The 12,666-nt window shown below is 37.2% G+C and overlaps 1 protein-coding gene and 1 pseudogene across 3 annotated transcripts in view; one reads left to right on the top strand and one right to left on the bottom strand.

The window, feature by feature from the left end:
- The window catches only part of Cdadc1 (cytidine and dCMP deaminase domain containing 1), a 56,028-nt gene that overhangs the window by 3,194 nt on the left and 40,168 nt on the right, over positions 1-12,666 (top strand). The window contains exons 1-3 of one of the 3 annotated variants that reach the window (XM_023717258.1): positions 2,102-2,176; positions 7,549-8,359; positions 10,959-11,136. In XM_023717258.1, the coding sequence (XP_023573026.1) occupies positions 10,992-11,136 (145 nt within the window). In that variant the 5' untranslated portion in view covers positions 2,102-2,176; positions 7,549-8,359; positions 10,959-10,991. Of the gene's footprint in view, positions 1-2,101; positions 2,177-7,548; positions 8,360-10,958; positions 11,137-12,666 lie in introns of those variants that run through there. The other 2 variants (XM_004633127.3, XM_023717257.1) reach the window with 2 other exon arrangements.
- On the bottom strand, positions 6,553-7,194 carry LOC111817203 (annotated as a pseudogene).

Consider the following 12,666-nt stretch of genomic DNA (forward strand, 5'->3'; position numbering starts at 1 on the left):
AAAAAATAAAAAAAAATTTAAAAAAAATTAAAAAAAAAAGACTAGTTTGAGCTACCTACTGAGTTCAAGGCCAGCTTGAAGTATGTAGTGAGACCTGTCTCAAAAAAAAAAAGCAAGCAAGCCAGCCAATTAGGAATTTTTATGACGGGGCAGGGGAGATAGTTCAGTAGAATAAGCACTTGCCTGACAAGCGCAAGGGCCTGAGTTCAATCCACAGTTCCACCAAAAAAAAAAAAAAAAAAAAAAAAGGAATTTTTATGAGACTAGTACAAAACTAAATGAGTGGGGGAGACTGTAATAGTTTATGAGACAAGAGGGGATACAATTGCTTAAAAATTTGAGAGTACAAATCAAGCACTATGAAAATGGCTATCATTTAAAATAATTCTCTCTTACTAGTTTATAGTTTTTCATTTTAATTTGTTAGACTTTAACAAATTACCTCAAGTCTAAGGACTAGAATAACTTATTCTATCATTTTTCTTACACATCTCCTATTATTCCTTTATCTCTTCACATTGTGTCCTCTGCACTTTTTATGTTAAAGTATCCCTTGCTTTATTGTGCTTAAGTCTATTCCTGGGATATGGATTGTCTTAAAGACTTCTACTACTTGGAAGTTGTTTCTTTTATGAAATCCAGACTTGTTTAATATAACTCTAGTTAACATTCACCAAATTTCTTTTTTATACTTTAAAGTTTCCCCCAATTTATTAGCTATCCTACCTACTTTGGGGTTCATAGGACTCAACTCTTTTGCTTGCCTTAATCTACTCGTATATAGTCATTTTCCTGTGCTCATAAATCGTAATGTCTGTGGCATGATTGCACCCTGAGCAGTTAGATACATGGCTAACACTTATCAGGGGTTGTATGAGTACTTGTTGAAATGAAGGTACCTGTCTCAAACTTTCTTTCTACATCAAGTTTCACTTTTAACTGGGTGACCTGTGGGCATCCTTATGTGTTTTTGTAAATTGCTGCTATAATAAATTATCACAAAGTTTTTGATGAAAACATTTATCATATCATTTTGTAGGTCAGAAGTTCAAAATGGGTCTCACTGGCTGAAAGTGTCAGCAAAGCCTACTTCCTTCTGGAAGCTCTCAGGAAAATGTTTCTTTACCTTTTCCAGCTTTGTAAACTGCTTACATTCCTGCCCCCCTGGGCCTTTTCTACCTTCAAAGCCATCAATAGCCAGTTGAGTCTTTTCTGTGTGAGCCTGACTTTCCTGTTTCCCTTTTTTGAATATAATAACCCTTGCAATAACATTGAGTCCACTGATAATCTGAGATAATCTCCCTATCTCAAGGTAGATGATTAGCAACTTTAATTCCATCTATAGCCTTAATTCCCTTTTGCCATGTAACATAACAATCACAAGCCCCAGAGACCATTATTCTGCATATCACAATGCATTTGTAATACCTTTGCTGTATATTTTCTTATCTTTTCAACTCCAATAAACTTACCTCTATTCTACCTTAGTCCTTCATAGCTATGGCTGCCTTTGGGAATTTTTCATCATTCAGAATTGCTCCAATTCTAGTATTGTAAACTACAAACATTTTTCTAGGTGCTCAGGAGATAGCTTGGCAGTCTAAGCACAAAGACCCTGGCAAGCACAAAGACCCGGGTTCAGTCCCTCTGACTGCATGCCGTACCAGCCCCATGCTGGTCTCCTGTTGGCCCTGCGCCAGCACCATGCCAATCCAGCCACCAAAACCGGGACTGTTGACACATGCCTGTATTCCCAGCGCTAGGGAGCCTGAGACAGGAGGATCATTACGAGTGTGAGCAGCATAGTGAGACCCTGTACCAAATAAATGAATAAATCTTTAAAAAAACCCTTTTTTTTCTAATCACAATTTCAGTCCTATATTATGAGAAAATAGAGAAAGCAGTTATAAAGACCTTATTTACTGGGTTAAGTATAGTTTGAACTTCATCCCTTAACGAAGTGGAACTCAGTGCTGAGTTTCATCAAGGGGAAAAAAAATTAAAAAAGGAATGCTCCAAAGCCAAGGAAACCAGCCTTTAAATATGGAAATATTAAATTAACTATATTGATCTTTTCCTCCCTTAATCTGGTTTTAATTAGAAAAATGAAGAGGGAAAGTGTGGACCATCAGGAGATAATGAAGAGATGGCCAGTGTATCAACTGACAGAAAACAGGTGAACTTTTGTGATGCTTTAGATGACATATGTGCTCCTCATAGCAAAGTAAAAAGAATGATATACAAAGAGGGTAAAAGACCCTCTTATACTACAGTTACATAGTTCCCTTTTCCTACTTTCAAGGGAGTTTCTTATATGATTTTCTAAAAATCTGTGCATTTATAAGCCTATATGTTTCTTCGGTTTAAAAAAGAAGAAAAGATTGGAAATTATTCTCTGATATACACCTATATCTTGCTCTTTTAAAAAAATTTTCAGATGTAACCTGATACCTTTTGATATTAACTTACATAGATGTGTGGAGAAATACCTCTCCATAACTGTCTTAAATGTCTGAATCTTTTTGGTTATGCCAAGAATCCAAGACCCCGTTGCTTATTATAGATGATATTTCTCAGAGTTGTGTTTGTAGTAAGTAACTTTGAGGGTGGGGGTATTGTCTTCCTTTTAGACAAAGAGCAGAAACAATGGGATTCCTGGACTTGGTGTTCCTCTTCACTAACATGCTCCACTGCACATCCATGCAACAATCTAGACCCCTCTGCACCCATCTGCATTGCCCTTTCATAGGATTTGAGGGAATGAACCATCACAAACATGATGCTCATAGTGTTGTACTATGAATAGTAACCTAGAGTTTTGTGTCTTCTGATAACAACAATCGGTAGTTGGTGAGTAGGACAAAAAAAGAAAAAATCAAAGCCCAGACTTAAAAGATGAACTCTGTATATCCATCTTTACTGAGGCAAAAATATCAAGTTTGAGACTAAAACGAACCTAAGGCTAGGTTGCATTCCATTCTGACGCTTCCACTTACTACAACTACTAGAAGACTGGATTTTTTTTCAGTGAATTACTCTCCTGGACCTGGACTTTGTTTCACTAGCATTTTGGCAAGTCATTTTTGCAGTCTTAGTTACAGAGTCATACATTTAAACATGAGCAAAAGAGGAAAATCTGCTTTGTGTACAAACTGGTATACTAAATGGCAATTAAATATTTTTCCCTTTATGCTTATAATGAAAATATCTAAAACTTCATTACTACATAGTATGTCCTTGTTACTTTAATGTTTGAGTTTTGTAGGGCTTCTGATGTATTGAATATTCCAATGCTTCTGATGCATTGGAATACATGAAAATGAAACGTATTCATTCGTTCATTCATTCATTTATATTTTTAAATTTTGAGATGGAGTCTCACTATGTTACCCAAGCTGTCTTAAACTCTTGGACTCAAGTGACCATCCTGCCTCAGCCTCTCGAATAGTTGAGGCTACAGGCTATACCATGGTGCTGGCATAAACATTTGTATTTTGAAAGAATTACCTTTCTTCTGTTGTATATTCCTGATGAGATTTCCAGATTAGTTTTGAGAATAAATCTCTAAAATGCCTAACAAGGATATAGAAATTTTTGTCTTTTAAATGTTTTCATTATGAGGAACAAAGGGAAAAATATTCAGTATCATTTAATATAATAGTTTGTATACAAAGCAGACTTTCCTCTTTTGCTCATGTTTTAATGTGATTCTGTAACTAAGATTGCATAAATGACTTGCCACGATGTTAGTGAAAAAAAAATCAAGATTCAGGAGAGTAATTCATTGAAAAGAAATACGGTCTTCTAGTAGTTGTAATAAGTGGAAGTGCCAGAATGGAATGCAACTTAGCCTTAGGTTGGTTTTAGTCTCAAACTTAATATTCTGGCCTCCCTAGCAAGAAACAATGAAGGTATGTATGTATGTATGTATGTTATTTTTCATATTTCTTAGGAAGAATTTTTTAGAAATGGTCAGGGTCTTATGGTGAGGACTTCAGGGTACCTGGCTTTATTTCTGCCTAACAATACACCACCTACCAGAAATACTAAAGCTAACATCATTCAATTGTAGCCACCTCCACAGGTCTCATTGGTTCATTTTAAAAACACGGACTTCAGTAAGATCTTTCAATAAGGCATTATCATTTAATTTTCCAAAGTAACCAGTTTTTAAAACAAAATTGCTTGAAACATTCAGAAGTAGAAAACTATACAGTACTTTGTAGTAAAGGAATGTACAATTCTAAACTATTTTGTGATGAGTAGAGGAAATTCTAGATAAATCTGAAGCTCTTTTAAAAAGCCAGTACAGATAATTTTTTATATTTTAAATATGTACTTAAAAATATATTTTGTAGAGCTGGCCAGATAGCTCAGTAGACTAAAACACCTGCTTAGGCAGAGTGCAGTGGTTGGGGTTCGATCCCTGTTGTGCTATGCTGGCCCACCCCTGCGCTGAGCTGGCAATTGAGGCTGGGGCATGGTGGTGCCCACCTGTAATCACAGTGCTTGGGAGCCTGAAAACAGGAGGATCGCTGAGTCTGATCTACGTAGTCAGACCCTGTACCAAATGCAAAATATATATATATATATGTATATATATATAGTATATTTGTATATAGATATAAATATATATAGATATAGTAAGGAAAAGATTTTATATTTACATGTCTGTAGTTTATTTAGGAGTTGATTGGGTAACTGAGAAAGGGAATTTTATGAAACCTTTTTATATGTTTCACAAAGTGTCCTTCTTCATAGTTTCATTTATTCTAACTGAACTGAAACTTTATGTCATAGGCCCTTGATCTGATCCTTGACATATTTCCAGATATGTTCTACTAGGAGCAAGTATAGGGTGATCTTTTGTGTGTGTGTGCGCGCACGCGCAGGCTCTCACTACACAGCCCAGACTCATAGTGATCCTCCTGATTTCTGCCTCCCTAGTGCTTTGATTACAGGCATGCGCCACCATGCCCAGACTCCATCACTGGCTCAGTTTGCCCAGGGGCAGGGCCAGCGCAGCATGCGGAGCCAGGGATAGAACCCTGGAGGGTAATGTTCTTTAAGAATGAGTTGGGGAAGAAAAAAAAAAAGAATGAGTTGGGGAATGAGGGACACTTTATAAAACCTCAATGGGCTGGCCAGATAGCTCAGCGGATTAAAGCACCTGCTTAGGCAGAGAGCAAGGCCAGGGTTCGATCCCTAGAGTGCCATGCCAGTCCCGTCCCTAGGGCACACTGAGACAGTGATTGAGACTGGGCGTGGTGGTGTGCACCTGTAATCCCAGCACTTGCGGGGCTGAAAACAGGAGGATCATTAGCAAGTCGGATATATGTAGTGGGACCTTGTAGACCCTGTACCAGCTACATTAAAAAAACAAAAACAAAAACAAACAAACAAAAAAAACCTCAACCAAGTTCTCATTTCATAACTCCAGACAAAAATGTCAGGTTTATGTTTCTTTAGTTTTTTGCTGTGCAAACATGGTATACTGTTTTTGTGCTTTATGTAGAAGATAGCCAGTGCTAGAGCTGATTGTATAAATCTTAGCATATTCTTAGAAAGCTATGTTGCCCTTTATTTCTGATCTGTTTTCTTCAATAAATTGGATGATCATCTAACCAGTTAAAGTTAAGAAGAATGATACCTCTAATCTTAACATTTTAACTAATATAAAAATGTCATAGGCTGTTATCATATATTAGTGGCATGTAATTATCCAAATAGGAAAAATTTATCATGAGTGAATGAAAGGAGCTAAACCCAATTTAAATACATCTTTGATTAAATGGTCAAGTAAAAAATATGTTATGTGAAGTTCTTCCCCTGGTCTCTATAAAGGAATACATATAGAAGATTAACATGAAATTCCATGAATCCAGACCAGATTTACTACAATTGGCAAATGAAGAGACAACAATGAAAGACAAAAACTCCTGTGATCTTGAGAAAAGACATTTATTCAACATCTCCAACTCTGAACACAAATTTTTATTCTCATATTTTAAATTACTATCAAGATAATGAATCTTTCTACAAAACAGCAACAGTATCTAGAAAAAAAAAACAAGTTTACAGTATCTAGAATTGTTTCTCTGACAAGAATGTCAAATTTTTGAAAGTACACTCAAATTATTTTCCTGAATAAGATCATTATAATTGTAGGCTCAAGTAAAAAATCACTATTTCTTAGATTGTAAAATAAGCAATTCTGATACTGTCATTACAATGTAAGGGTTTTTGTCTTATTTGAGACAGGGTCTCACTATGTAGTTCAGGCTGGCCTTGAACTCACTTATGTAACCCAGGCTGGCCTTAAACGCAGAGTAATCCTGCTGCCTCAGCCTCCATAGTGCTGGGATTACAGGTGTGTGCCACCATATCCAACTCCAAAGTCTTGAAACTGTTATACATTAACCAGAATGAAATCCATTCAAATAAATGATTTAAAGGTGTCCAGAGTATCTTATCAAGAACTGCTAAGACATTCTGTCCTGTCACTGAATCATAGGCAAGTTTATGCAGAACTTTGACTCTTATAGCAGTTACCTAAAAACAAGCTCAGATAAGGCAGATCAAACCTAAAAAATAAGCAATGGCCCAAGAAATGTAGATTGCATGAAATTGCCTTGCAAAATCTTGGGTGCCAGTAGTTTATCCAACTCCAGTGAACATACAATGTCTTTGTGGACATGCACTACCCACTGAAGAGTTTTTTTTTTTCAGTGTAGGCTTTTTGCCAGCATGTTGAAGCTCAGTTCCAACAATAGGAATGTGTTTCCACATGTGACACTTGTACCTTCTAGTTGTGTTGGCAATTAAAGTTGAGCTGATTGTTCTTTAGAAGTAAGCATTACCAGATCAAGGTTAATTATGTGTCTATAGTTGGGGCTCAGATATCTGTTTGCTGAGATGTCTCCTCATCCTTGCAGATGAGACAATTATAAGGGCATCTAACATATTTCTTCCCTGTGGGGGTTTTTTGATTGGTATTGTTTCATTACAAACTGTACATTTATCTACACATTGGTGAAGTTTGCTATTTAATTAGAGACTGGCACACGTCAGTTGATTATGAGAGTAACAGCAGCATCTGGACTGGCAGTGGCTATATACAAAGGTGGAAGTGACATTTCTCAAGTGAGTTACTGATAGCAAAGACTAGCATTTATCCACCCCATCAGAGGCCATATCTACATTGAGGCCAGAGGAAGTGGGCCAGGTGCTGCATCAGTGGAGGTGGAAGCCAGCACTACCAGTCAGGACACTTGATTCACATCATACAGAACTTCAGCCACTGTCTACCCTGCATGACTTCACTCAGGGTCAGACCCCTCTGGAATGCTGGGGAGCTTGCTTCACTTGCATTTTTTCTCTCACTTTCTGATATAAGACGTATGCTATTATAATTTGTAAGTACCAGGAGGGCACCAATGACATTAGATTGTCACAGTACTAAAAATAGTCCAGCAGGTTTTTAGAAGAATGTTGAGAATTATCCTTATTTTAATTATTGTTAAAAGTAATTTAGCATTTCTTCCACAGGCCTCAGTAACCTCTCAGAAGCTGGGCCTTGGAGCTAAGCTGGGTGAAGTAGTCACCACCTGGAATCTAGTTGCCACTGTTCTGGCTGCTGCCTGTGGGTACCATGCACAGAGAGGATGTGACACTCTCAATTTCAAAATGTAAAACTTTGAAGGAAATGGAATTAACTTAAACTTTTGGGATAGACTGTTACTACCACAACTGAAATGCCCAAATAGAGTGGATACCTGTGTAGTCAACTCTGCAGTTTATGTTGTTTATGAGTTGATGGAAAAGCTGAAGCAGCTGTGGTCTGGAAATAGAATATATATTAGCCTCCATGCTAGTAGTTTGATTTTTCAGCTTTGCTGCCTGTTACAAACATGGTGCCTTGTGGATGCCAGGACAGAAGTCTGTTGAAGTGAATACTGTGGTGATCCTGTGGTTCAACTACACCCATGTGGTCATACCTCATTTATCTTACACAGTGATCATCCTCCTCAAGTCCTAGATTCTGTGGTACCCACTGAAAACATTGATTTATATGAAGTGGAGAATTAAGAGTGGTTCACACCAGAATGGCTGATTGTTGAGCATCTCACTGAAGATAAGTACAGAAAACAGGCAGCTAGTGCTCTGGAAGACCTGTGCTAGGCCTTCTGCTGACCTGACCCCAACCTGGCTGGCCATCTCCAAACTCAAGGCTCCTAAAAACTTTTCAGACTTTGTTCTTGCAGCAGGAAAGCTACTTGTTGCCTAGGAAGTCAGTCTGCATGAAGAGCAATATGGCCAGCAGTTTTGTTTTTGTTCGGTACATGTTTATATTTTTGTGGTGAGTTGATACATACACATAACATATCTTAAATAAATTTTGTCTTCGTTCCTCCATTCCCTTTCCACTTCCCTCTAAGCCCCCCGCCCCTGTCTGTTTGACACTCACTATGCAGTTCAGACTGGCCTTGAGCTCACTTTGTAACCCAGGCTAACCTGGAGTTTGCAGTGATCCTCCTGCCTCAGCCTCCCAAGGGCTGGGATTACAGGCATGTAACACCATACTTGGCTCTGCCCTCCATCTCCTGATCCCCTTCTTTGAGAAAGATTTATTTCATTACTTGCTATTATCTTTTATTTTATTCCTTATTTATACTTTGGTTTCTCATATAAGAGAAACTATGCTTTTTACCCACAGCATGACAATTTCCCTGTGAGTTGACCTCATTCTAGAGAAGGAATTAAGTAAGGATAAGGATACTGTTAAACTGTGCAGAACTGTTTTAATGAAGAATGGAAGAAGCATGTGCCATGGAGAAAAACAAGCCATGTGGAAAGGAAAATAGTCTATATTGAAAGGGAGCTTACTATTCTTGGCAAATTCTGCTACCTATTGTACTATAAGTGAGCACCAACATTCTGTGACACTCATTTACACTTGCCATAAATAAAGACTTTCATTAGGAACAAGGGAATCATTGCTCTTCAAGGAACCAGTAAGCATGACAGGTATCTTGTCAATGCCAAAGCATTAAACCCTCTCTTAATCCCCTGAACCTGTCACAAGACCACATTATTCTCCCTGTATTTCATCACTATCAATGCTGAATGAGACCTGAGATGTGCTGTGCTAGTGTTTCACAAAGTATAATTCACAGAATAAAAAATATTAGGGATTCTGTGGTGAACCAAGATTGATACAAAGTTAGACCAGTGTACTGCAGATATCAGAGTAATGCTCATATGCATAGTGAATCTCCTAAAAGGGAGAAATTGTGCAATATTCTACTTACTTTGACTATAGAACTTTCTAAAAATGAGATTAATACTCCTTGGAACACATGATTAGGAAATGGCTAATAAATGGTATAATTGAAATGTGGGAGTTAAATAACTTGTTCAAGACCACAAAGCTATCCAGATAAACTAAATCTATGTTCTGGTTGTTGTTGTTCTTGTTCTGTACTGTTCAGGTCGGCCTTGAACTCACTATGTAGTGTAGGTTGGCTATTAGCTCTCAGTGATCCTTCTACCTCAGCCTTCTGAGTGCTGGATTTACAGGCATGCCACCACGCCCAGTTTCCTTGTTTCTTGACTCATGATAAGCTCCAAAGTGAAATAAGTAAATGAGCTTTGACCTGGAGGAAGGGCGATTGAAATATAGGTCTGAGGTTTGAACACAGCAGAACAGTCTATGGGTTAAAATATTGCAGAATTGATTCTTTGAGAATCCAACTTGAATTTTTTTATGATGAGATCATAAAGAATGAGGAATTCCTTTTACTAAGAAAAGTGTAATAGGGAAAGGACTTATGTTTACTTCCTAAGCCAAAATTATTAGAGAATTTCTAAGTTGTTAGAGTATAGCTACATATTGGGATTGCTAGATCAGTTTTCAGATACTATTTATTCTTTGTAGAAACATCTGAGCATTTATAGGTCTGCATTTGCCAGACATCTTTTAATATTAGAAATCTTGCTTTTTTAAAAGAAAGTTCACTAAGTTCAATTGGTGCCTTTATGTAGATTGATTTTAATTAAAGTATATCTGTCATTCATTTTTATGATCATGATTATTTTATAGGTGTAATCAGTTCTGCTATCAGTTTTTTAGTTTAATCTCACTTTTCTATAGTTATATTTATTTGTTATATATGTGTATCAGATATATCAGTGCTTATGCTTACCCAGATCACCTCTCAAGAGAGTTTTTTGTGTTGTACAGTCTGTGAGTGTAGCCATGAACATCTGCTAAAAGGACACGTCTCCACATAGCTCACAAGCCAGTGTGACCACACAGTAAAAACAGTTCACAAAAGAGAAAAGAACAACTCTTCCAGGATATTGCTTTTTATGTTTGTTTTTAGAGGAAATCATGGATTTGCCCATTTCTGTTACATGAATACTGGGAGAAGCTAAACAAAAGCATTACCAGGAAAAATAATTTTTAAACTAGACCTTAAGATGACCTCTACTTTAGTTCTGCCTGTTAACGTCTGTAGATAATTTAGAAAACTATGTGAATTCTCTGGGCTTGATTTATCTATATGTAAAAAATGAAGGTTTTTCTGATTTTTCCTTTTTATCTTCTAGAAATTTAATGATAAACAGTTCTAGGTTGTATGCTATAAGGCATAAATCAAACTGACTTGGTTTTTCCCTTTACCAAGGGAAAATACTAATATATTTATCATTCTCTAGAATCAAGTAACACTAATTACATACTTGTTGCATTAGTAGAGCTTCAGTTTTGAAAATTTCTGATTTAAAATCAACACAAAAGTATAAGACTTTTACACCAAATAAGATATGTACATCCATATTAACCATGTTCAGATAAAGAATTAGATACAGAGAAATAAAAGATTTCATTTTATTCATCAAGTATTATCTGTGATGAGATGCTATAATTAATAACTTATTATTTTGTATCAATATAGGTGAAGAAAACTGGTCTTGTGGTCGTGAAAAACATGAAAATTGTTGGTCTCCATTGTTCTAGTGAAGAGTTACATGCTGGGCAAATTGCACTTATTAAACATGGGTCAAGGCTGAAAAACTGTGATCTTTATTTTTCCAGAAAACCATGTTCTGCTTGTTTGAAAATGATTGTAAATGGTAAGTGCAGATAAGGCTTTGTTGGGGATTAAGAGCTTTTACTGAGAATAAATGGGAACATCTGGTCTAAATAACAGAGACATGATTTGGAAATATAAATACATGTCTGAAGACATTTGGCACTTCATGAGAAGAAGAGTTAGAAAACATGGTCTCAGACTCTGGTCTTAAATTCTGCCTACTAATTACCTAAGTGACCCTCAGTGAATTACTGTACTAAAGCTAGTCACTATCTCAAAGAAATCCCAGAATTTCAGAGGCTTAATACAGTAAACATCACCCCCCCTAATAGTCTATTACATGTGCTGCTGAGCAGCAGGCAGCTTTTCTCCATGTGACTGAGTCCTGCCCAGGCATCTTCTATCTTACTGCTGTTGTCATCCTTGCATCCTTGCTTGAATCCTCTGCATTCAGAAGGATCCTGAGAAAGAACAGAGACAGCATACCTTCTTAAAAACTTTGACCTGGGGTGCTGGGGATATAGCTCAAGTGATAGGGTACTTGTGTGGCACATGTGAGACCCTGGGTTTGATCTTCAGTGCCACAGGAAAAAAAATCCAACAAAATCCAGCCTGGAAGTCACATATCATTTTTATTTATTTCCATTGTGAAAACTATAAACCCTGGTTGGATGTCTGTCTCCCAATGACCACTGTATTATTTGAAAAGAAACACAATTTTTATTGTGTAACCATCCCCTCTGCCACACCAGTGTACTCACTATGCCTGTGCTTATGATTCTGTTTTGCAACCAGGTAAGTATGCAGAGCAGTCTATGACTAAAATGTGTATCATAGGGGGCCAGCCAAATAGCTCAGCGGATTAAAGTGCCTGTAAGCAGGCTCAGGGGCCAGGGGTTTGATCCCTGGGCCTGCCTGGCCAGCCCTGCCCCTGGGGCACCCTGAGATGGTAATCAAGACTGGGCATGGTGGTGTGTGCCTATAATCCCAGCTCTTGGGAGGCTGTAAACAGAAGGATCACGACAAGTCCGATCTAGTAGTGAGACCCTGAACACCCTGTAGACCCTGACCTAAAAAAAAAAAAAAAAAAAAAAAAAAAAGTATCATATATAGACAGTATGGTGGCTCAAGAAAAAACCCAAAAAGAAAAAGCTCACATGGTTCCTAGCTCATGTTACTTGGAAGCAAAAGCAACTTAGTGAACACATTGAGTACCGAATAAGTGATGTAGGCTGTAAGTGATATAAGCTTTCTAAGAACATTAAAATTGATTCTGCAGGTTGTTGTATTACAAAAAGATGTCATGTTACAAAAGCTGGATCTTAAAGTTTCTGGCATATAGGAGGAGGAGTTATTGCTTGTCAGGAGGCAAAGCACATCTAGAATCATCCAGTTGTAAGGAATAAGGTTTAGTATTTGAAATGGAAGATTATTCTTAGTAAAAACAGATGGATTGTAACAATAAATTGGGGATTTAGTAGAGATCTCTGAAAATCTGTATGGCCTCTGGGCTTTATCTTATGAAACTGAGTTCCTAGACATTTTTTTCAGAAGAGCTATTTTTTATTTA

The sequence above is a fragment of the Octodon degus genome, unplaced genomic scaffold, assembly GCF_000260255.1.
Source record: "Octodon degus isolate 3935 unplaced genomic scaffold, OctDeg1.0 scaffold00051, whole genome shotgun sequence".
Classification (NCBI taxonomy): Eukaryota; Metazoa; Chordata; class Mammalia; order Rodentia; family Octodontidae; genus Octodon; species Octodon degus.